The sequence below is a fragment of the Meles meles genome, chromosome 15 (assembly GCF_922984935.1).
Source record: "Meles meles chromosome 15, mMelMel3.1 paternal haplotype, whole genome shotgun sequence".
Classification (NCBI taxonomy): Eukaryota; Metazoa; Chordata; class Mammalia; order Carnivora; family Mustelidae; genus Meles; species Meles meles.
This window is the reverse complement of record NC_060080.1, coordinates 58632149-58658176: the sequence shown is the minus strand read 5'-3', so window position 1 is coordinate 58658176 and position 26028 is coordinate 58632149. Positions and strand designations below refer to the sequence as shown.

Below are 26028 nucleotides of genomic sequence, written 5' to 3'. Positions count from 1 at the left end.
CATACAAACACAAATAAAAAGCCTTATGGATTTATGTAAAAAGTTAAAATACACAGTAAAAGGAAAGCTCTTTCTTAGGAATTTTTGAAAACTGCCTTTTGTAAAATGGTAACTCATTGCTATTTAGCAACATTCATTGAAGAGTGAATGTGAGTTGCTGCTTATGTCCTCATTTACATTGTACATATGATATTTGTACTTTTGTGAATCATCCTTATTGACATCAAAATCGGGAAGACAAAATTTGGTTGTCATTTTTGGCAGTCTGGCCTTTTGAGGGTAATCAGCTTAGTTATGAAGATATTTTCCTGCTTGTTTCATTCTTCACCACATTTTTACTACTGTGTACATTAATACTAAAAGAAAACACTAACCTCTTGGCATTTTTGTTGGTTATTAGGTTGTAAGCATCTTTTTTCTCCTTCCAAATTACTGTGGAAGTTTCAGAAACTTTTTTTCTGAACTCAGAAACCTTTAAGGGTTGATTCTTGTAATTCTAGTATTTGCTGTCAATTATTTCTGCAATAAGACATTTCAGTTATTTTATTAGCTTGTGACTGATTCACTGCTTAGTAATTACACCACCATGAGGGATTATTTAGCCTTTGTAAGCTTTTATTTGTAAAATGAAGATAATAATTCCTACCTCATCGCATAGTATGAGGACTAAGTGAAATAATTCATGAATGCTTTTCACATAGTTTCAACACATAACGTTGAATAAATGTTAACTTGATATTGGTGTAAGCAGAAAATGAAAGCACTTGGAATATACTATTTGTCGAATGAATGCTTTATTTATTTATTTAGATTTTATTTATCTTTTTGAGAGAGTGAGTGAGAGAGAGAAAGCATGAGCAGGGTGGAGGGGCAGAGGGAGAGGGAGAAGCAGACTCCTGGCTAAGCAGGGAGTCCACCCCATAAGGGGCTCAATTCCAGAACCCTGGGATCATGACTTGAGCTGAAGGCAGGCGCTTAACCAACTGAGCCATCCAGACGCCCCTCAACAAATATTTTAAACAATACTGTGTGTTGGCAGTTGATGTCTGTGATGTCTTGGATTTTTGTTTTTAAACTGGCAAGTTTATAAGGAATTACAAGATCTCTTAAAAATACTCAGCTTCAGAATTAATAGAAATTTGATTAAATAGCCTTAAGTTTGCAGCTTATGTTGAATGGAGTCCTACAAAAAACAACAACAAAACTTTTCTCAATTCTTAGCTAAAAAGCATCTCTTTTTAGGGGCTTTCCTTGTTTTGTTAGCAACCATAGAGCTAATATAATATGCTGAGGACAAAATCACTCAAAAAGGAAAAATGAAGATTATTATTCTTGTAGATTTTCAGTTTTAGAAGCATGAAAACTTCTGTAACGTCTCGCATGGTCCAGTCATCTCTAGATGTATCAAAAGCCAGAAAGTTAACTAAAATCTATATCTTCGTATTGCTCAGAAGAAGGGCTCTTTCTGAGACAAGCTAACTCTTAAGCAGAATGTAGGCTGGACAGATTCATTGACAGTATATTTTGATAGTTATCTTAAAACTCCTGTGAGGATATTACAGTAAAGATTTGAATAATTTGAACTACTGGAATAGCAGGCAACATTTGTAATGCAAATCAATGTTGTTAATTGCTTATGTAACATTTTCATTCATTTTTCTAAAGGAAATACACATTTTTTCCCCATCACTCACCCAAATGATTTGACAAGTGAGTCATTAAAAACCTTAGACATCATGGTAAGAAGATAACAGTTTTTTTGTGTGTGTAATCTGTTAACCAAACCTTGGTGGTATAGTTTGTACTACTTAAAGATTGTAGCACAACTTCAGATATGGTTGTCTGTCTTTTCTTTTTTCTAACCACCACCCTTCTGCTTATATGTGTTCTCCATTACCCCCACCCGTGTTCCAGTCCAGTAAAACTAAGTTTGGAGTGTAAGGTCCTCAATAAAGCTGGGGATGGTATAATCTGGGTGTGCTTATCTGGTCTTGAAAGTTGATGTACACATTGATGCAGCTTGGCTGGTGCCCTGTAAAACATGGGAGTTTCTTTCCTGGTGAGTTTTTAGCTTGTCTGGAAGGTTCTCTCAGTGTTTGAATCTGAGAAATTCCTAAAGGGCCTCTCAGAGACTTTACCTCTACCACCAAATGTGAGCCCAAAGACCCTTAAGATCGTTAATACTCTATGTGAACGGTGGATAAAGGGGTGGTCAAGGATGAACTCTATCTTAGAGGAATATATGGAATCCTTTCCATCCCAACCAGGTACCTTCTTAGAAGCCTTTATTCTTGTGGTCTTTTCTCTAAATGGATAGTATCTAGAGCCAGTTTACTTCAAGTTACTAGTGAGGACTTCTGGGTGGTATTGTCCTGTTCCTCATCAAAACCTTGATACCTTTAATAGACTACTGCTAGCCTCTGAACTACCAGTGGTTCAGAGGCTATGGTTTCAGTCCTTCAACCTTGAGCATTGTTTCATATTTTCCAGGGATGGGTTCTAGAAATTGGCAATATAGGCAATGTCCTGTATCTTTAGTATGGTTAGTAATATTTTTCTTAAGTGACTTTTTCTTTCATTGACCTTTTAAAGTATATTCAGAGTCATGTGAATGTTTTTGGCAACTAAGAAAACATTGGCTTAGATTTTTGTTAAGGGTAGATTATGGTTTGAATCACAAACTTGGTGTAAGTTAAAATGTAATGATAGTTGATAATTTGCTGAGGTACAGAATGTGCCAGGTACTGAAGGTCTGTTACCTGTAATCCTCACAACAGCATTGAAAGGGAGAAACTGCTAGCCCCTCTTTATAGATAGGAAACTAAAGCTCAAGGAAGGCAAACTCACATAATTAGTAAATGAGGAAACTGGAATCTGAACCTAGTATCTATCTGACTCCAAGTCCAAGATCTTTCTCCTATATCACCTTAAATCTCAGAGGTAGGCAAAGTATAAATAAGCAAAACTTTTTTTTAATAGCATGGTATGTTTATTATTATGGTCCTGTATGCATTCACTTGTAATATAATTGTTGTTAATCTAAGTATGTTGATTTTCTGAGAAACATTTTGTTTTTTATTGTAGCATACATACAGCGAAGTGTACGAGTCTTAAATGTATAATGGGATGGATTTTTACAAATATATGTGCGTATGTAACTAGTACTAGGATCAAGAGATAACATTATTAACATGCACCAGGTTCTTTTATACCCTCTTCCAGTCAATATTGTACTTGCTGTAGGTACCTCTATTCTGAATTAATCACCGTAGTTTTGTTTTGCCATTCCCAGAAATGGAATCACACAATATATATTTTGTGTGTGTATATATCTGGTTTCTTTGATACATCATGTCTGTGATAGTCATCGATTTTGGGGGGGGGGGGGTTTAAGATTTTATTTATTTATTTGACAGAGAGAGATCACAAGTAGGCAGAGAGGCAAGCAGAGAGAGAGAGAGAGAGAGGAGGAAGCAGGCTCCCCGCCAAGCAGAGAGCCCGATGCGGGACTCGATCCCAGGACCCTAGGATCATGACCTGAGCCGAAGGCAGAGGCTTAAACCACTGAGCCACCCAGGCGTCCCTAGTCATCGATTTTTTTAAAAAGATTTATTTATTCACTTGACAGACAGAGATCACAAGTAGACAGAGAGAGAGGGGGAGGGAAACAGGCTCCCCGCTGAGCAGAAAGCCCAATGCGAGGCTCGATCCCAGGACCCTGAGACCATGAACTGAGCCAAAGGCAAAGGCTTAACCCACTGTGCCACCCAGGCGCCCAGTCATCCATGCTTTTATTTTATTTTATTAAAGATTTTATTTATTTATTTATTTGTCAGAGAGAGAGAGAAACGGAGAACACAAGCAGGCAGAGCAGCAGGCAGAGGCAGAGAGAGAAACAGTCTCCCTGCTGAGCAAGAAGCCCGATCTAGGACTCGATCCCAGGACCTCTGGGCTCATGACCTGAGCCGAAGGCAGAGGCCCAACCAACTGAGCCATCTAGGCGTCCCCATCCATGTTTTTAAATGTAATAATAATCCATAATGTATGCCATTGTATATATATATTATGTGTATATAATATATATATATATGTGCCATGATTAATTTTAACCATTCTGCTGATGGACACTTGAGTTATTTTTAGCTAAGAATAAAGTCATGAACAGTCTTGTACATGCCTTCAGTGCCTATATGTACTCACTTTTGTGAAGTACATACCTGATACAGTGTTAGTAAATACTGCCAGTTTTCCAAATGGGTATACCAATTTACACTCCAGCCGTTAAAGTATGAGAATACCAGTTCATATTGTTGCTATTGGTAGCTATGATTAAAATTGTTTTAATGTTAGCTGTTCTTGTGGGTGTATAGTAGTGTCTTACTGTGATTTTAGTGTGCATTTCCCTGATGACTTTTCATACACCACTGGCTGTTTGGATAATCTCTTTTGTGATTTACCTGTTTTAGTATTTCGCCATTTTTCTGTTGGGTTGTCTCACATTGATTTGTAGGAATTCTGTATATATTCTGACTGTGAGTTCTTTGACAGTTATGTGTACCACAGATACCTTCTCCCAGCAGTGGCTTGCCTTTTCACTCTCTTAATGTTGTTCTTTTTTTTTTTTTTTTTTTAAGATTTTATTTATTTATTTGACAGAGAGGGAGATCACAATTAGGCAGAGAGAGATGGGGAAGCAGGCTCCCTGCCGAGCAGGGAGCCCGATGCTGGGCGCAATCCCAGGACCCTGAGATCATGACTGAGCTGAAGGCAGAGGCTTAATCCACTGAGCCACCCAGGCGCCCCTCTTAATGTTGTTCTTTAGGTGAACAGAAGTTTTAAACCTTAATGAAGTCCAATGTATCATTTTTCTCTTTTATGATTATTGCTTTCTACTCCCTATTTAAAACAGGTTGCCTTCTCTAAGGTCATGAAAATAATCTCTTAAGTTCTCTTCTAGAACGTTGATTTTTTTTTCACATCTTTCACATTTAGGCCTACAGTCTGTCTGGAGCTGGTTTTTGTGTGAGTTATTATGTAGAATCAAAGATTTGTTCCCCCTGTGTAGGTATTCACTTGATCCAGCACAATTTGTTTAAAAAAAAAAAGGGCTTGTCCTTTCCCCTTCCACATTTCAGTGGCATCTTTGTTATCACATGACACATAGCTTTAAACCAGGTCTTGATATCTGGTAACTTAAGTGCTCCAACTATGTTCCTTTTGGGAAACTATTTTTAAATTGCCAGGTAGTTTTAGAAGATAGTTAGCCCCATTCCTCCTTTCATTCCTCTGTGTTACCAGCCCTCCCTTTCCACTTGACCCCAGGGTTTTCAACCTACAGACCTACCATCTCTTCTTTTCCATGACCATTTCAGACCTGAGGCTAGAACTCCTTGAGCAGGTGCTACTTTTTTTCTTGTGAATGATTAATACTGAATCACTTTCACCCATTGTATGCCTTGTTACCCTGGCTGCTAATCTGGCAGAGGACTCAGGGTTCCACTGCTGATTGCTACTAGGATTGTGGATTATTCCCTTGGCCCTTCTGTATTGGACTCCTATAAGAATTACCAAACTGAAGATCCTTTGGTTTTCATGGTTTGTAGCCCTGAAGATCATCTTTGGTTTGCATTTTTATTTACTGTTTTTCACTTATGTTGTCCCCTAGGCTCTGTATTAAGGATGTGATTTCTGATGGACAGATCTCCAAAGTGCAGAAGTCTGCCAAATTTTCTATCTGCGTGCTCTAACTTCAGGATACCCCATTTATTACCCAAGCATGAAAGCCCCGTGTCTACTTTTTGTGTATCCTATAGCTTGAATCTTTCCTAGATACCCCCATTACTTGTTTAAACAATTACTTGTTTAAGAGGTCTTGGAATAAGCAGGCGTAAAAATGGGAAGTTGAACACAGCTTCCTACACACACATACTCACGTGCATGTGTTTATTAAGATTATAAAATTAGAGAATTTCTTGTGGTGTGAAGTAAGTAGTCCATTAAGAGGGATGAAGAAGGGGCGCCTGGGTGGCTCAGTGGATTAGGCCGCTGCCTTCGGCTCGGGTCATGATCTCGGGGTTCTGGGATCGAGCCCCGCATCGGGCTCTCTGCTCTGCGGGGAGCCTGCTTCCTCCTCTCTCTCTGCCTGCCTCTCTGTCTGCTTGTGATCTCTCTCTGTCAAATAAATAAATAAAATCTTTAAAAAAAAATAAAAAAAATAAAAAGAGGGATGAAGAAATATTTATTAAGGTTGCTATGTGCCAGGCACAGTATTAAAGTAGCTCATCTAGCTCTTTTTCCTGTTAAGTAAGGAATAGCCATTTAAAGTCCATATTTTCTGTGTTTAAAAAAAGGGAGAATTTGTCTTAAGTCAAACTTGATATGCTAATTCATCATACAGCTACTTCAGTTAACAAATAATGCTTCAACTAACAAATTTTACTGAGTTGCAAAGTTTCAAGCCTCCTCCCCACTGGCTGGTTGGCATTCTTGACCGAAACTTGAGAATAGCATTCTCTTGGATTTTTGAAGGGTGAATTGGACCAAAGCCAAGACCTGCTGAAGGGGAATGTGTAGCCCAAGTTCTTCCCATCGGTAGGTGACACCGTTTTGAAAAAGGAGGAAATGTTCATAGTCTGGGAGGCTGACAGAGCCTGTTGCATCTAGAAGGAGAAAGAGAGAGAGTTCTTTTTCAGGATGTGACAAGAAGAAGTCTTTTCTTTGTTGTTGGTTTGATTATGAAGTTTCTGATTCAGATCTTGGTATTTCCTTAACATCCGAGTTTGAAATAAGCCTGAGCTAAGTAAAATATTTCATTTTTCAAATAATGAAAAGTTTTAAGAAAAGCAGTAGGTTAACCATGAACTGATTGTACTAATAAGAAACATCACAGGTGGTTCTTTAAAAAGTAAAGTATTATGGGGGCACCTGGGTGGCTCAGTCAGTTAAGGGTCTGCCTTCAGCTGATGTCCTGGGATCAAGTTCCACATCCCGCATCAGGCTCCTTGCTCAGTGGGGAGCCTGCTGTTCCCCCTGCTTGTGTGCTCTCGCTCTCTGACAAATACATAAAGTCTTAAAAAAAAAAAAAAAAGTAAAGTATTATGGAAGGTAAAATGGTACAGCACTCTGAAAAATAGTTTGGCAGGCTTTTATGAAACTAAACAGGCACTTAACCGTAGAGCCCAGTAATCACACTTTGGGGACTTGTCCCAGAAAATAAGAACTTAGGTTAACACAAAAACCTGTACGTAGGGGCACCTGGGTGGCTCAGTGGGTTAAGCCGCTGCTTTCAGCTCAGGTCATGATCTCGGGGTCCTGGGATCGAGTCCCGCATCGGGCTCTCTGCTCAGCAGGGAGCCTGCTTCCCTCTCTCTCTCTCTCTCTCTGCCTGCCTCTCTATCTACTTGTGATCTCTCTCTGTCAAATAAATAAATAAAATCTTTAAAAAAAAAAAAGGTTACATACTATATAATTTCATTTATATGACACTTTTGAAATGACAAAACTATGGAGGCAGAAAACAGATCAGTGGTTGCCCAGGGATAGGGTGCAGGAGAGGGAGCAGTTCTGTATCTTGGTAGTTGTGATAGTTACACTGATCTGTACATAGGATAAAATTGAACAGAACTACACACAAAAACAAGTGGATGCAAGTTTTTGTTTTATTTTATAAAGGTGAAGACTGAATAAGGTCTGTAGTCTAGTTAATAGTACTGTGCCAACATGGTCAATTTCCAGGTTTGCTATTGTACTAGAACTATATATGATTCACCATTAGGGAGAGCTAGGCAAATGGTGTGCAGGTGTCTACTATTTTCACCTCTCCCAAGTATGTTAGTGTGCATTTCTGACAACCAAAGACATTCTCTTGCATAACCACAATACTGCCCTTAAAATCAAGACATTAGCGTCAGCACATTGCTCCTTGGCCTCTATTCAGGTTTCACAGTCATCCCAATAATGACCTGTATAGAAAGGGAAGCCAGTGAAAATCAGGTGTTCAATTTACTTGTCATGTCTCTTTAGTCATCTTCAATTTGGAAGAGTTCTTAAGGTTTTCCTTAATTTTCATGACATTGATACTTTTTTTTTTAAGATTCTATTTATTTATTTATTTGACAGAGAGAAATCACAAGAGAGGCAGGCAGAGAGAGAGGAAAGGAAGCAGGCTCTCCGTTGAGCAGAGAGCCCGATGTGGGACTCGATCCCAGGACCCTGAGATCATGACCTGAGCGGAAGGCAGTGGCTTAACCCACTGAGCCACCCAGGTGCCCCCGACATTGATACTTTTGAAGATCACAGGCCAGTTGTTTTGTAGACTGTCTCTCAATATGAATTTGTCTGAAGTTTCCTCATGAATAGATTGAGGTTGTGTGTTTGGGGCAGCAATATTCCAGGAGTGGTCCGGTGTTCTTGTTGCATCTTGTCAGGTGATAAATACATGATTTCAGTATTTCCGTTACTAATGATGTCCACTTTGATCATTTGGTGAAGTGTCACCCTCCACCACTGTAAAGTTACACTTTTTTCCTTTGTAATTGAGTGTGTTTTGGGAAGATACTTTGAAGCTTCAGTTATCTTACGTATTTATATCTGGGAACTGAGAGTTGATTCTTTTATTCAGTAGATTATAATCCAATATTATCTTTATTTTGATGCTCAGGTTGTCACTGATTTTTACCACTGAGAATCCCTTCAAGCTGGCTTTTGTGTCTTTTGACATGTTGCCATCATTATGAATGCTTTTAAACTAAAAAAAAAAAAAAAAAAAAGGAATCATGATATTAATGGCTACATAGTATCCTACTGGAAGGACAAAGCATGATTTGCTTAAACAATTCCTTGGAGCGTTTTGTTTTCCTTTTAAGAAAAAAAAAAACAAAACAGTTTGTATAGTATAGCTAGATTGCCTTCTGGTAGCCTTCTAACAATTTACACAGCCACCAGCAATATGTGTGTGCAAATGGCCTTTTCCCCACACACTCATTAACGATCAGAGAATTTTTAAAAAGAGGAACTTCATAATCACAGGGAAACTGTTAGAGGTCAAATTACCCTGTATACCTAAACATTGGAAGGGGTTATCAGGACTCTGGACAAAGGAGGAAAGTAGGGCTTATATGTATCTTTTACTGTTATTTTCCTTTTCTCTTTAAATCAGCAGAAAAGAAGGTATTTCAGAAGTAAAGCCATCATTTTCTTCTTTATGATGCTGATTTTGTAAGGAAGGCAGTTTAAAATAGATATATTACAATGAAATCTTTTTCTTTTCTTATGATTTGTTCAATTTCTTTCACATAACTCTCAGTGACAGACCAGTCATTGACCTCAAAGATCCTTCTCAAAATTCTGAAGCCATTCTCTTCTAACCAACTGTATGACCTTTGGGAAAGTTGCTTACCAATAGACCTCATTTTCTTCATATCTAATTAAATTAAGTGGCTTCTAAGGTATCTTCTTCCTATAGCTAGAAAATCTTATGAAATTTTATTCTGACAGTTGAAAGAAAGTAATTGTTTTGTTTTTTGAGTTTACAAAACTGGTTGAATTTTATAGTAAAGTACTTTCTTCATGTATCTAATTTTGCAACTGTGAATTGCAGGGAATATTCCTTGGGCTTCAGTTCATGGAAGTATCAATTTATGGGCTGGTTTTATTCTAGGACTTTTGTTGTTAATTCTGCCTTTGCTTTTAATATAAATCTGTCTTGTGGCCCTTTTGACTTTTTATTACAAAGAAACAGGATAATCCAGATAGAGATTCCATTTGAGAGTTAAATGTCTATAGAAAGAAGATACCATGAACTAATGAGTATAGGAAGGATTATTCAGGAAATGGAATTATGATAATTGCTTGGCTATTTAGAAAAAAAGTTACTTAGACCTTTGCCTTAGATCACATACCAAAATAAATTCTAGGTGTATTAAAAACTAACTGCAGGGCACCTGTGTGGCTCAGTGGGTTAAGCTTCTGCTTTCAGCCCAGGTCATGGCCCAGGTCATGATCTCAGGGTCCTGGGATCGAGCCCCTCATCAGGCTCTCTGCTCAGCAGGTAGCCTGCTTCCCCCTCTCTCTCTGCCTGCCTCTCTGCCTACTTGTGATCGCTCGCTCTCTGTCAAATAAATAAATAAAATCTTTAAAAAAAAAAAAAAACTGCAGCAACAGATGAATGAATCATTGAACACTACATCAGAAACTAATGATGCACTATATGTTGGCTAATTGAATTTAAATTTTAAGAAAATCAACTAAAAGTAAAAAAAAAAAGGAATATTAAATCTCAAGCTTATATGAAAGCAAAATAATGAAAATTACTAATGAAAAGTTGATCAGTTTGTCCCCTGAAAAATTAAACTTTGGAAAACAGTTTGGCAGTTTCTCATAAAGTTAAACTTATACTTACTATAACCAAGCATTTGCACTCCTGAGAATTTATCTTAGAAAATTAAAAACTCGTGTTCATATAACTGTCTGTACATAAATATTCGTAGCAGCTGTATTTGTCATTATTTGTGATTAGAAATAATCCAAATGTCCTACATTGAGTGAATGGAGAAACAGACTGTGGTGCAGCCATACAATGGAGGACGACTTGGCATAAAAAAGAATGAACTCTTGGGGTACCTGGGTGGCTCAGTGGGTTAAGCATCTGCCTTCAGCTCAGGTCATGATCTCAGGGTCCTGGGATCGAGCCCCACATCGGGCTCTCTGCTCAGCAGAGAGCCTGCTTCCCCCTCTCTCCGTCCGCCTCTCTGCCTACTTGTGATCTCTGTCTAATAAATAAATAAAATCTTTAAAAAAAAAAAGAATGAACTCTTGACATGCAACAACACGGATGGATCTCAGGGGCATTAAGCCAAATGAAAAAAAAAACTTCAAAGAATTACATATTCTTTAATTCCATGTACGTAATACTTGTGAAGTAGCAAAGTTATAATGATGGAGGATAGATCAGTGGCTGGCACGAGTTAGGACTTCGGGGAGGGTATGAGTATTGAGAGGTATCTCAAGGGAGTTACTTTATATTGATGAATATTATTGCGCTGTTTTGCAGCAGTTCTTAACCTAGTTAGAGTGATGGCTATTTGAATCTAATCTGCACGTGTGATAAAATTTCACAGACCCACGTATGCAAAACTGGTGAAATCTAAATAAGGTCTGTAGCTGAGTTGATAGTGTTGTACTGATGGCAGTTTTCTGGTTTGGTCATGTACTATCATCATTTACCCTACTATCATTGTGGGAAATTGGGTGGGATATACGTGAGAACTCGATTGTTTTTGCAACTTCCTTTAAGTCAGAAACAATTTCAGTATTAAAGTTATTATTTTAAAGATTTTATTTATTTATTTGACAAAGAGAGCGATCACAAGTAGGCAGAGAGACAGGCAGAGAGAGAGGAAGAAGCAGGCTCCCTGCGGAGCAGAGAGCCCGATGCGGGGCTCGATCCCAGGACCCTGAGATCATGACCTGAGCTGAAGGCAGCGGCTTAATCCACTGAGCCACCCAGGTGCCCCTTAAAGTTATTATTTTAAAAATTGACTTAAATAAACTGGGCTACATCTAGGCAATGGAATATTATTCAGCACTAAAAAGAAATGAGCTATCAACCATGAAAAGACATGAAGGAGGCTTAGATGCATATTAGTAAGTGAAAGAACCAATCATGTAGTATGTGCAGGCTACATATGTTACATACTGTATGATTCCAACTATATAATATCCCAGAAAAGACAAGACTATGGAGACAGTAAAAAGATCAGTGGTTGCCAGGGGCAGGGGAAAGGGAGGCATGAATGGGTGGAACAGAGGATTTTTAGGGCATTGAAATTACTCTGTGTGATACTTTAATGGTGGATTCATATTTATGCATTTGTCCTAACCAAGAATGTACAACACCAAGAGCAAACCTCAATATAAACTATGGACCTTGGGTGATAGTGATGTGGTATATGTCAGTGTAGGTGCATCAGTTGTAACAAATACACCACTCTGGTATAGGATGTTCATAATAGAGGAGGCTATGCGTGAGTAGGGGTTGGGAATATATAAGAATTTACTGTACCTTCTGCTCAGTGTTGCAGTGAACCTAAAACTGCTCTTAAAAAAACTGCTTTTAGTCTATTTAAAAAGAAAATTAACTTGGGTCAGAAATAAACATTGAAAAGCCAAGTGAGGAATATATTGTAGCAATTATTAGAGATAAAATTTTCATGTCTTATTTATAAAGAAGTTGTACAAATCTGTAGGGCAGGCCCTGAATCCCCAACAGACTGGAGAGAGAACTTAAGAGAACAGGCAAGTTCCCCGAAAGAGTATTTTGTAAATATACTTTTGTGTTTATTCCAACTTTTTTGGAAACCTCAAGTTCAGTAATGTAATACCAGTGTTCTTGGAAACATACACTAGAGGAGAGAATTTTTTTTTTTTTTTTTTGCTATTATAGCTGTGTAAAGTAATCTCAACAAAGAGAAAAATAATTTGAAAGATACAAAACAGAGCACTGTAAATTTGCATTGTTTTGAAATAGCTTTGAGAGAATTTTGAAAGACCTTAATATATGTAATCTCCCCTCCAAAACAAAAAAAAAAAACAAAAAACCCTGTTCTTTTTTTTTTCAGGTGTAAATTAATTATTTGAAAGCAGTGGAGCAATGGAGCCAGACATCATTCGAATGTACTCTTCATCCCCACCACCACTAGACAATGGAGCCGAGGATGATGATGATGATGAATTCGGGGAATTTGGTGGGTTTTCAGAAGTTAGCCCTTCTGGTGTAGGGTTTGTTGATTTTGATGCACCAGATTATACTCGTCCCAAGGAAGAGTTTGTACCTTCAAACCATTTTATGCCAATTCATGATTTCTCAGAAGATGTAGATAGCCTTACTAGCTTTAAGTCCATTAAAAATGGTAATGATAAAGACATCACAGCTGAACTTTCTTCTCCTGTAAAAGGACAGTCTGATGTTTTACTTTCTACCACCAGCAAAGAAATAATTTCATCTAAAACATTAGATACTTCCATTGATGGCGTAGAAAGTCTCGGAGATTTAAATACTATAGTGAAGCAGAGACAGAATGTTGGAACACCTGAAGGTTTCTCTCCAGGAGATTTTAGAACTGATATGAATGTTGTTCATCAAAACAAGCAGTTAGAGAGCTGCAATGGTGAAAAGCCTCCTTGTCTGGAGATTCTGACAAATGGGTTTGCAGTATTGGAAACTGTAAATCCTCAGGGAACAGAAGATCTGGACACTGTAGCCAATTCAAAAGGAAGAAAGCCTCTTAGCACTCGTAGTACTGAGTATAACTTAGACTGTGCACCTAGTCCTGCTGAGGAATTTGCAGATTTTGCCACATTTTCCAAAAAGGAAAGGATACAACTAGAAGAAATAGGATATGAAGTTTTAAATGATAGAGAAGCATTAGCCATTCAGGAAAACAATAAAATAAACAGAGTCAGTGAACTGAATTCTGTAAAAGCAGTGTCTTTGGGTAGAAGCTTTGATGATAAAGGAGACATGGATGGAGAGGATCAGGTTTGTGTTTCAGAAATAAGCATAATGAGTACTAGAGGTTTCAGTACTGAAAAACAAGGCCTTCCAACATTGCAACAGGACGAATTTTTAAAATCAAGTGTTCAGTCAAAGCCTTGGAATTTGGCAGACTCAGCTGATAATTCAGAAGCCAGTATGAGAGAAGAGTGTAAAACTGAGGAAAAACTTGATTTGTTTACTCCTGAGTGTGCTGACCTATGTATGGATTCTATTAAAGCTTCTGATGCTAATGATGAAGTTGGTTCTTCCAAAGAAGAAAATAGAAAGTTTACTTATTCCCAAAGCCCCAGCATTGATCCTACAGAAGAAAATGTTCTGGATGATTCTATAAGTGTAAAAAATGGTGATAGTAGTAATGACTTTGTGACTTGCAACGATACTAATGAGGATGAGTTTGGTGACTTCGGCACAGCCAGTGGCACAACTCCACCTTTTGTTACTGGTACTCAAGATTCAATGAGTGATATCACTTTTGAAGAGTCCTCAGAGCACTTTCCACATTTTAGTGAACCAGGTGATGACTTCGGAGAGTTTGGGGATACGAATGCTGTTTCTTGCCAAGATGAAATTATATTTACAGAGTCCGACCTAAAACAGACTTCTGATAGTTTATCAGAGGAATGTAAGCTGGGAGGGAAGTCTACTGAGACAGGCACTGATCCTGTTTCAAAACTGGAAAGTGGGCAAGAAGGTGAATTTGGAGATTTCGATTCTGTGCCAAATATTCAAGATGACTGCAGTGCTTTTCAAGACTCCGATGATTTTGCGGACTTCAGTTCAGCTGGACCTAGCCAGGTTGTAGATTGGAATGCTTTTGAGGATGGACAGAAAGATAGTTGCTCTTGGGCTGCTTTTGGAGACCAGCAGGCTACTGAATCTCACCATCGAAAGGAAACCTGGCAGTCACATAGGACAGATGAAATGATTGCTACTCCAGGAACCCCCAAAATGCACAGTGTCCCTTCAGCAACTTCCAAAGTAGCAGTTGCTGGTGGCCATTTACGGGAAACAGCCACTTCAGTTCAGGTATTTACTGATTTTTTCTATTTTGTATTATAATTGCTGTGGAGGCTTTTCAGAAAGTATTTCTAGATTGGGTACCTGCCGAAGGAGTCTCTCATGATACATAATGCTTGCTTGATTTGTAGGTCAGTTACATTTTTCACAACCCTTTGGTAAGCTTTAAATAGACAATCCTATAGTAAATAATGCTTGGTAAGCTTTTTCTTTATCTCAGTGAGTTTAATATTTACAGAAATTCACTTGGTTTTTTGATTAACATAAATAGAACCTAAATAAAAATTCATTGTTTAGCTAATTAACTATCCAGTGAATCCTTTCGCTTTTACCTTTACGGTGATTTTTTCAGAAGAAGGTTAAACTGAAATATGGAAGATTTTTTTTTTTTAAGTTTCAGAAATAATCTCTTTTAATTTTGCCCACCAAAAGACCTAGGAAGTTGGAATACAGTTTAAGATTCATTCATTTATTTATTTATTTGAGAGAGAACCAGAGCATGTGCATGAGCTAAGGTAGGGGCAGAGGAAGAGGGAGAGAGAAAGAGAAAGAACCCTCAGACACACTCCCTGCAGAGCCTGATGGAGGAGGGGCTTGATCCCAGGACCCTGAGATCACAACCTGGCCTGAAATCAAGAGCCAGCTTAACCAGTTGAGCTGTCCAAGTGCCCCCGAAGTACAGTTTTGAGTTCAGGAGAGAGCAAGCAGAATTTGAAACCTCAGCCTCTGCTGAAGGCTATAGGGAATTGAAGGATAGAAAGAATTTGAACAAAGCGTATTTGGACTTTATAATTTGACAGCAACTAAAGACCTGGAATGAGGAATGAGAAGAATTAAGGGTAGACCTAGAACAAGGAACAGTCACAGGTTGATTTACTGTGGCTGTATTTATTGACTTATAATTTCCTGCAAACGTCCATTTATGTTTACACTTTCTGGGGAGTAGGTGTGTCAGGGAGACTATTTTTACCTCCAGCACCTGGACTTTATCCTTCTCTGTTCCAGACTCTTTCAGAGAAGAGTCAAGATTTGTTTTGACTTAAAGTAGCTCCTAAAGACACAGTTTGATATCCAGGTTGTTCCCCAATCCTGAGTTATACCCTGTGCTAAACCTAACTTTTCCTCAACCCCAGAGGTGTCAAAAAGAACACTCCCGGGGTGCCTGGTGGCTCGGTGGGTTAAGCCACTGCCTTCGGCTCAGGTCATGATCTCAGGGGTCCTGGGATTGAGTCCCTGCTCGGCAGGGAGCCTGCTTCCCTCTCTCTCTCTCTCTGCCTGCCTCTCTGCCTACTTGTGATCTCTCTCTCTCTCTCTCTCGCTCTCGCTCTCGCTGTCAAATAAATAAATAAAATCTTCAAAAAAAAAAAAAAAACTCCCTAGAAAATCACGGCTTTGTAGTGGCAACTGATAAAAATAACACTCATCTCAACGAGCTTCTTTTAAAGACACAAAGAACACAATCAGAATCTGCCAGTTCTTCCAGTTATCTTATGCTAAGCGAACCATTTTCAGTTAAAAGTATTTCCAAAGTCTGAGTGTTAATTGAAATGGTTATACATCATTGCTTTGATACATGAAGATATTATTATGGTATTACCAGGTGGTGGAAATAACTAATCACTTTTCATTTGACTTTTAGTGTCTGAAGAGCTTAATTCCCTAATTCAGTTATTATATGATTTGGCTAGTGTGTATTAGTTGATGAATTTATTATTGAAGTAGAAGGTTTGTTGATGAATTTATTATTGAAGTAGAAGGTTTCCATTTTAAGCAATGAGCAAACTAATTATACAAAGCCAAGACTGTTGACTTTGACCTAATCCTTTCCTATTTAGTTTCATCTTACTATAAGGTGATACTGGTATTAAATGATCTTTATGGCCCTAGAACTTGTAACATCATGAGATAATGAATTTTTTAAAGTATGACCACTTCAAAAGGAATTTTTTGCATTACACTAGTTGATTGAAGTTGTTTATAACTTGATAACTGGATATAAGAGGTAATAAAGTATATAAGCTTTATACAATCTTACAAATCTGAATTTGAATCTTGACTCAGCCTCTTACAAGCTTTCTGATTTTGGACAAGTTACTTCTGAGCTCAGTTGCTTGTTAAAAAAAAAAGACAGATAGGGGCACCTGGGTGGCTCAGTGGGTTGAAGCCTCTGCCTTCGGCTCAGGTCGTGATCCCAGGGTCCTGGGATCGAGCCCCGCGTCGGGCTCTCTGCTCAGCAGGGAGCCTGCTTCCTCCTCTCTCTCTCTCTGCCTGCCTCTCTGCCTGTTTGTGATCTCTGTCTGTCAAATAAATAAATTAAAAAAAAAAAAAAAAGACAGATAATCCACTTCAGAGGATTTTTGTGAATATAAAATGACAGTAAATTTTAAAATGAATGAAAAAAATCACTGAAAAATAAAAATTTTGTAGTATGATTGTTTTGTAAAGATAGAGCGAAAACTGTGTAGATGTGGCAAGATACATTTAAGACTTACTGAGATTTGTTTGGCTCACTCATCAGACTTTTGTTTTTGCGGATAGATTTGGAAAATGAGTAGAATTTAGAGATGGATTTTGGAAAGGAGAAATTGTCGGAAGGGGCTGGAAGAGAAGTTTAGAAGGAAGTTGAGGTAGGGAATTGGGTAAGCCCTGCTGAGTAAATGACTGAATTGGAAGTGATTTTCATTCTTACCCTGCTGTTGTGAAGGCAGCTTGTGGCCTGCAGTTTCTTCCTCTCCCAGAATATGCTGGAAAAGTACATTAATGTGAATAAGTCCCTTAGGAGAGGATTAGATTTACTGTTATTTTTCCTAAAATGTTTCTCCTACCTGCTACAATGTTGGGGACAGCACAGTAATCCTCACTTGTTAATGACAGTGAATGTTGGGTTCTTTTTTTCTTTCTTTCTTTCTTTTTTTTAAAGATTTATTTATTTTAGAGAGCACGCACAAGCGTGGGGAGGAGCAGAGGGAGAGGGGGAGAGAGAGAAAGAAGCAGACTCCCCACTGAATGCAGAGCCTGACGTGGTGCTTGATCTCAGGACTCTAAGATCGTGACCTGGGCTGAAATCAAGAATTGGGCACTTAACTGACTGAGCTACCCAGGAGCCCCAAATGACAGTGGACATTAGGGTTTTTTGGGTTGTTTTTTTTTTTTAAGATTTTATTTATTTATTCGACAGACAGAGGTCACAAGCACGCAGAGAGGCAGGCAGAGAGAGAGGGAGCAGGCTCCCTGCTGAGCAGAGAGCCCGATGCGGGACTCGATCCCAGGACCCCGAGATCATGACCTGAGCCGATGGCAGCGGCTTAACCCACTGAGCCACCCAGGCGCCCGGACATTAGGTTTTTAATGGTAAAATTTAGAATGACTTATTCCTCTTGAATCTTACCTGGATGCAGCAATTCTGTCCTGGACAGAGTAGAATGCCTTAAAGTCATTTTGTCCAAATTCTGCTTTGACAGAATGTTATGAGTCTTTTAGAATTCATAGCTCAGTTAATTCAGTTAAACACGGGGAACAAGTCTTTGTTTTGAGAAATGAGACAAATGGTGCAGTTGTCATTTCAAATTTCTACTTTTCACTGTGACATTGTCTGGGTCCCTGTTTTTTAGTAATTTCTTTTTTTCAGGCTACCCATAAGATATCTTAATATTTTAATAAAATATATCTTCCTTGGGTCAAGAGACTGTCAGTTGTTGCAGCTTTATTGTAATAATTTATTACTTAGGGAAAAGTCAACCAAGAAGACATCTTTGAAACTTATAAAATGGTTTTAGTCAAATTAATTCATAAATGTGGGTCTGGTGAGCCTTAGAGGTTCAAGCCTTGATGTAAAAGACATACATGACCATTTATTGAGAAGTATTCTTCCCTCTCACTGAATATTTTTTTCTGAGAACCCAGAGCTCAATATATTTCATTTTCTTGTTAACATTCTTATAAATTGTAGAAAACAAGTAGTGGTATCTCTGTTGTACAAATTGGAAAAGAAGTCCAAACTGTTCTTTGGTTTTGGGGCTAAGATTCAAAGCAAAATGATGATAACGAAAAAAAAAATCCTCCCTACTTTCAAAGAAGTCCCTTTTTCCAGATTTCTTTCTTTCTCCCTTACTTCCTGTCTCCCTTTCTTTCTTTCTTTAACCTGTTAATATTCCAGAAAGGAAATTTGATTGAAATAACCAAGATTACTTTTTCTTAGATATATGGTAAAGGAGGTTAACATTGTAAGTACTGCATTTAACTCTGATCTTTTATAAAATGTTTAAAATATTGCTATGGATGTTACTTGAAAATTTAGGTAATTGGTAAGTAATCTCTTTATATTAATTGACTGTAGAAAAGGAAGCTATGAGTAATTTTTTCTTATTAGCCATCTACTTGATAATGCTCCTGGGAAGGTGTTACTAGGTAAAGATTTGTTTTGAGAGCCCTAAAAATTAAGAGTATCACAAAAAGAAAAAGGAAGAAAATTATGAATAATTTGGCCTATTTTACTTTGAAAGTAAATTTTTCATTTGTTACCAGAAAGCATTCTCAAACTGACTCTAACCCCACATTTTCACCTTTATTTAATCATCTGCATAAGATTTGTGCACATTTTCCTTTCTGTGGATGAACACCTGAACTTATTATGGATGAACACCTGAACTTATTACTGAAAACATAAGCAACCAAATAAATTAAGTGGTCAAAAGATACAGACTTCCAGTTACAAAATGAATAAGTCCTGGAGATGTAATGTATGGCACGGTGACTATAGTTAATCATACTGTATTGTATATTTGAAAATCTCTAAGAAAATAGATCTTAAAAGCTCTCATCACAAGAAATAAAAAATTTGTAACTATGTGTGGTGATTGCTGTTAACGAGACTGACTTACTGTGATCATTTTGCAATATATACATATCAGATCATTATGCTGTACTCCTGAAACTAATATAATATATGTCAATTATATCTCAGTTTCATTTTTGTTTTTTGTTTTTTTTTTAAGAAATTGAGAGTTTGGCCTTATAGCTCTTTGCCTACTTGAAGTATCTGGATAGCAATTTCTTTTGTTATTTTTCCCTCAGAAAATTCTTGTCTTTAATTCCAAAATAGGTAGAAATATCTTATTAGATTTATCCACAAACTGTGCAGAAGGGCCAAACCATCTTTTTAGAGCGTAGTGAATATTACATTTGGTCACTTTTCTTATGTTCTAGCTTGAAATTGGGAATCGGTAAAGTGTACAACTGTAGATCGTACTTGATATCTTACTTAATATTTAATGGTGGCAAGGCATAAGGTAACCTCTTAAATGGAAGATAAAATTACCAGTTGATTTTATATTTCTTCTAAATTTCCACTTAAGAGTAAGATCTATTGCTATCAATGTTAAAACTATTAATGTTAATCAACTTTTGTTCAGAAGAAAGAAAACTAACTAGAAATATGTTGAAGGGACCTTAGGAACTACCTTAAATACAAGATACTTTAAAGAAGACACACATTTGAGTGGCATGAGAACCAGAGTCTAGGATCCTAGGTGCTGGTCTTACACACCCCTTTGGAAAACTGAATGAGATTTTCTTTTTTTTTATTGTTTGTTTTTTTGTTAAAGATTTTATTTATTGGGACGCCTGGGTGGCTCAGTGGGTTAAGCCTCTGCCTTTGGCTTGGGTCATGATCTCAGAGTCCTGGGATCGAGCCCCGCATCAGGCTCTCTGCTCAGCTGGGAGCCTGCTTTCTCCTCTCTGCCTGCCTCTCTGCTTACTTGTGATCTCTCTCTCAAATAAATAAATAAAATCTTAAAAAAAAAAATTAACCATCAGAAGAGGGAGCACGTTTGTCCCTGTATAGCTTTCACTTAACCTTATTCTAAGTTCTGTCATATCTCCATGTTTAGGGTAGGAGGTATATAAGCAGCCATTTCATTTCACCCACTGATGCAAACAAGTCACATTACTGAATGAAGAGTTTCCCAATTGGTAGGCCCCAGTCATAAACAGGTTACAAGTCTCCCCCAAATCCTGAATGCTGACTTTCTGGTAACAAATCCAAAATTTACTCCCTGAGCTTTCATTTCATCTCTAATATGGGAAACAATAATACTTAGCTTTTGGGGTTTTTTAAAAAAAGATACATAAAGTAATATATGTAAGTATCAAGCAATAGTACCTAGTATGTAAGGGATTCAGTTATTATTTATACTTGTTACAGTTAATATAAATATATCCAACCTATGTACAAAAATGGTTTAGATGGCTTATAAAAAGATATACTTTCATAAGTAGAACAAATATGCCCCCTGCAGTCTTAAATAAAAGTGAAATGTATTTTGTTTTGTTTTGTTTTTTAAATCTAGTGCACACTGATCTCGCTAACATTTCTGTATCGGCTGGTACAGAAGCCTAAGTACTGGAGATTCAAAATGAGACACATTCCCTGCCCTCAAAGCTCCTATAATTTTTAGAGATTGAGCTTAAAACTGCTTTGATGAGGGGCGCCTGGGTGGTTCAGTGGGTTAAAGCCTCTGCCTTTGGCTCAGGTCATGATCCCAGTGTCCTGGGATCAAGTCCCACATCGGGCTCTCTGCTCAGCAGGGACCCTGCTTCCTCTTCTCTCTCTTCCTGCTTCCTCTTCTCTCTCTGCCTGCTTCTCTGCCTATTTGTGATCTCTGTCAAATAAATAAACAAAATCTTTAATAAAATCTTTATTTAAAAAACTGCTTTGATGAGAGCTTGAATACAGCGTGTAAGAACGCAGACTCTGAAACTATACTCCCTAGATGAGGATTCAGCGTGTAATACTCATCTGACTGTGGGCGAGTTAACCTCTTAGTGCTCCATTTTCTCCTCTAGAAAATGGGGATAATAATATGACTGTCACCTCCCTCCTGTTGTTCCTCTGTATTCTTCTATGAGTTAATATTTGTAAAGCATTTAGAATAATGCCTGGCATGTGGTGAGCACTGTGTAAGCATTAAATAAAGAACACAATGAGCTATATCAGGGTGTTGCAGTTTCTAACTATGTTTCAGAGAACATCTTTTGATATTTTACTGAATTTAGGTGCTCACTTTCTTGAACTGTTTAGGGTTATACTGATATTGTTTGATTTATACATACTGCACTGTCTGCTTAGGGGAACTCATTTAGTGAGTCTAACTTTACCTCTAATTCCAAATAATAAAATAGTCTTTTAGAATTTTATATCTAATACAAGTCTACATGTACTGTAACATATTAATAAATATTACTATTTAATTCACATCTTTTTCTGAGTTAATCAGCTATAAGGAGTTTAAAAGTATGTAGTGTCCCCATTTAATCAAAATCAGGAGTTGATTGCCTCTGATGGCTAGATATACTCTATACAGAAACAAGAATTCTTATAAGCCGGGTAATATTAAGTTCCTTTTCACTTATACATAGTAGAGTAAGTCTAAGTTTAAATAATATTTCACTTTGTTGACCCTAGTGTCGATACAATATTAATTTTATTACTCATTTGGTTTAAGGCTATTGTAGGTATTAAACTGGGCAGTGCTTAAGATTCTCCGTCTCTCTCTGCCCTGCAGCCCCCTCTTTTCTCTCTCAAAAAAAATAATTTTTTTAAAGATTTTTATTTATTTATTTGACAGATTACAAGTAGGCAAAGAGGCAGGCAGAGAGAGAGGGGGAAGCAGGTTCCCTGCTGAGCAGAGAGCTTGATGCGGGGCTTGATCCCAAGACCCTGGGATCATGACCTGAGCCGAAGGCAGAGGCTTAACCCACTGAGCCACCCAGGCGCCACCCCCCACCAAAATTTTTTTTCATAAAAAATAAAATCCACAAGAAGTAGCAGTAAGAGGTTCTAGTTATAAAAGTGGCTCTTAATGATAGACATTTTTTTTAAATTGGTACTTACTTTCCAATTCAGTAAGAGGATCTTAAGGAGGGTGCAGAAATTTGGATTATTTAATTTCTTCTTATGGTAGAAATTGATAGGTTGAAACAGGTATTTTCATAATGATTTAGAATGCCAAATAGTGGTAGAGAAACATCCCTAGTGAGATTTGAACCTGGTTTTGACATTTATTTTATTCCTTGGTAGGGCGCTGTGTTTTGTGTACCATCTGTATAACAACAATAGTAGTGATAAAAGTTACTTCTTAGGCACACACTGGTGCCAGACATTTAATCCTGTAATTCGTCACCTACCCTGTGAGAGTGCCACTGCTATTTCCAGTTGAGAAACTAAGTCCAGAAACTGAGTCTCACCTCTAGGTCCACAGCCCTCGATTGAAGTATTATAGTTAATCAGCCATTTACTTCCTGGAATTAACTAGTAGCAAATGAAATTTGGCATGTATTACCATGAACAACATATTAGTAAGAAACTCTTTTTAGAGGATTCCTTTTTACCATCAGACTAGTCTTGTGGATAGCTGGGAATTGTATTTTTAAAGGAAAATGTCAGGAAATTTAATTTTCATCACAGTCTTTGTTAATTCTGTTAGCTGCTTTCTTTTTGAATTGTTAGAGTTCCTCCTTGTGGTGTGGGTGGTGCTGTTAGTGGTGCAGTTAGTGGATTCTGATATTTGAATCTTTGTTATTTATTGCTCTACCTCAAGGGTCAGCAAACTGTGGCCTATGAGACAAATCTATCCTGCTCCCTGTTTTAGTAAATAAAGTTTCATTGGAACACACCTCACTTATTTGTTTATAGATGGCACAAAGCTGAAAATACTTACTATCTGGCCCTATATTGAAAAGAATAGCTAAAAGAAAAAGAAAGAATTGCTGACTCCTGCTCTACTTCATTCAACAAAATATTTGAAGCGATTGGGTGTAATATCTAACCGCAAAGATAAATGGAACTTTCTTTTAAGTTTTTCATGTAATTTACATTCTGTATGAGAAAAGGTGAGGTGAATGTGATGTTCTGTTTGTTCATGTACATTCCACTGATTGGACAATTTGCTCACTGGTGTACCTAAGACTGATAGGTATAATAATTCCCAATTAACTGAGTGTGTTTTGGGGTTATTTCTTCCTTCATTTGATAAATATTTTTTTCTTTCCCATTAAAAGGGTAACAAAGAGGATATGAGAGAGTTTCAGTTTTAATTTACAGAGAAGTAAAATTTAGTCATATGTGAGTTTTTGTTTACCTTCCCTGCCCAGAAGGAGCCAGGGCTCATCATGTTTCCAATTAGATGGTTATCTGATCCCTTTAAAAGTAGTGTCTGTCCATTCCCTCTGTTGAAGCAAGTAAGTGCAGGTCCCCTTGACACACTCAGGTTTCACAAGCCTTGGGATCTTGAGTCTACTCTTTACTGTAGGTTTCATAATTGATACTGAGAAGCTTTTCCCATATCACACACATGAATATAATGAAGGTGTTCGAGTAACTTTTGTCGAGATAGCAAAGAGTACCCTGAGACTAATTATTCAGCGTTAAGCTTTTTGCTCTGATACTGCTTCCAGAACAGAGATTTTGGTTTGGAAAACACATTTGTGAAGATTTTTCCTTTTGTTTTTCATTTTCCTGTTTGCTGACTGTGCTAAACAACGAAAATCAAGCATTAACTTGTTTTTGTTACTTGGGAGGAAATACCACCATGATGTGGCGTTTTCTTGTACAGTCGGTATCATTTCAGGAGTACACTAACAGCAATCTTTAACTTAATAGTTTGTATTCCTGTTTGATATTTAAGTAGTAAATTGAGCTAAGTTGAAATATTTTACATGTATCTGACATACAGTCGGGAAAGTGGGAATAAATGTTATCATAGGCTACATGTGTAGAACAACCTAGTAGTACCCCCCAAAAATGTAAGTTAATCTCATATTAAGTTTTAATTAGTGAACATACTTCAAAATGCCAGTGTTGTCCGTGAAAATACTCTAGGGAATATTCCGTCTTTGCTTGGAGGAAAGGCAGCGTTCTATTCAAAAATACACTCATACACACCATAGATAGAAGAGTAGAGAAATGGAATTTTTAAAAGATAACGTAGATCAAAATGCTAAATGAGCTATTGAATTTCTTAGTAAAAATTGAGGCATTCTTTCCTGCTTTGGTAGGAAAGTAGGTTTGGTTTCCTACTTTGGTTTCTATTAGCAGCAGAGATGTTGCTAAAAGGCTTTTAGAATTCAGATGTTTATATTCAAGAATAAAGTTCTGTTCGACTATAATAGCATAATGCTTTTCATAAGCATTCATGTTAATCATTCTTAAATCTAAAGTACATGAGTGGTAGTTGGAACATCTAGTGATAGAAGGAATATGAATGCTGCTTGATTGTCTTTCTGAGTGTGTCCCTGTTGTTATTTTTGCTTTGGGTAGATTATACACACCTTGAGGTTGCTTTCTCACTGTACAATTGAATAATAATTTCTTCTTTGTGAATTCTGTTATAGATTAAATAAGGTAATGTTTGTAAAGTACCAGATACGTTGCCTGGCATTTAACTACGTTAGTCACCACTATATCATTATGGTTACTTAATGTTCATTTAGAACAGTTGTTCTGTGAGTAGTTTTGCTCCTTTCACTTAGTGTTTCCTGTACCTGAGTGGTAGTTAACCTCTCATAGTAGTCGAGAGGGTGTGGGGTTAGAGACATATATGTGTGTTGATGATAAAACTGACGTCATTGAAATTAGAGAAATGAAAATAAACTTTTGGGGGTGTTTTGATGCAGACAGCTTTACTAAACCGCCTGGAGCGAATTTTCGAAGCATGTTTTCCTTCAATATTTATCCCTGGTACTGAAGAGGAAGTTACTTCCCTGAAGCACTTGCTGGAAACAAGCACCTTCCCAATAAAAACAAGAGAGGCCTTAGCTGAAAGTGGGTAAGTAGTAGACAGTTTTTAGACAGCATGTCTAATTTGTTAGTTTCAACTGTTTTAACTTAGAAGTTTATCTTAAAGCATCAAGGTTCTGAAATGTTCTTGTAACATTGTGAATTTTTAAAAGTCAGATTGTGCTATTAAGATTTTTAAAACTCCCTGCTCCATTTTTGAATGCTTTTTAAAATATTTCTAGATATTCTCATCAATTTTATATATTATCTTTTGACTGCTGGTATGATAGATGAGAATTTAGACTTTACATCTGCTCCCTTCATGGTCCCTATATGTTTTTTTTAATTTTTTTAAATTCAGTTAGCCAACACATAGTATGTCATCATATTTATATCAAAGTTTTTCATTCGGCTGGTTATGGTATTTTCATTATTATAATCATGTAAATAGTGTTTATTGTCCACTATTAGAGCTTCTTCCTGGATATATAATCTCCTCTCTTTTTCATTTACTTAAGTCTTTTCCTACCCTCCAGCAGCCTGTTAATACTTGTGATCAAACCTGTCAGGCTAACCATTCCATTTTTTTCCTGAGTCCTCCATCCTCCTATTCCAATCTGGAATGGATTCAATCTAGGCTTAAACACATGTTGTCTTGGGACTTCCCTTCACTTATAGCCCA

The 26028-nt window shown here is 37.3% G+C and overlaps 1 protein-coding gene across 2 annotated transcripts in view; it reads left to right on the top strand.

The window, feature by feature from the left end:
* AFTPH (aftiphilin) overlaps window positions 1-26028 on the top strand; it is a 65209-nt gene that overhangs the window by 15042 nt on the left and 24139 nt on the right. For both annotated transcript variants that reach the window (XM_045979117.1, XM_045979115.1), the window contains exons 2-3: window positions 12618-14581; window positions 25244-25395. In XM_045979117.1, coding sequence (XP_045835073.1) covers window positions 12650-14581; window positions 25244-25395 — 2084 coding nt within the window. In that variant the 5' untranslated portion in view covers window positions 12618-12649. The remainder of the gene's footprint in view (window positions 1-12617; window positions 14582-25243; window positions 25396-26028) is intronic.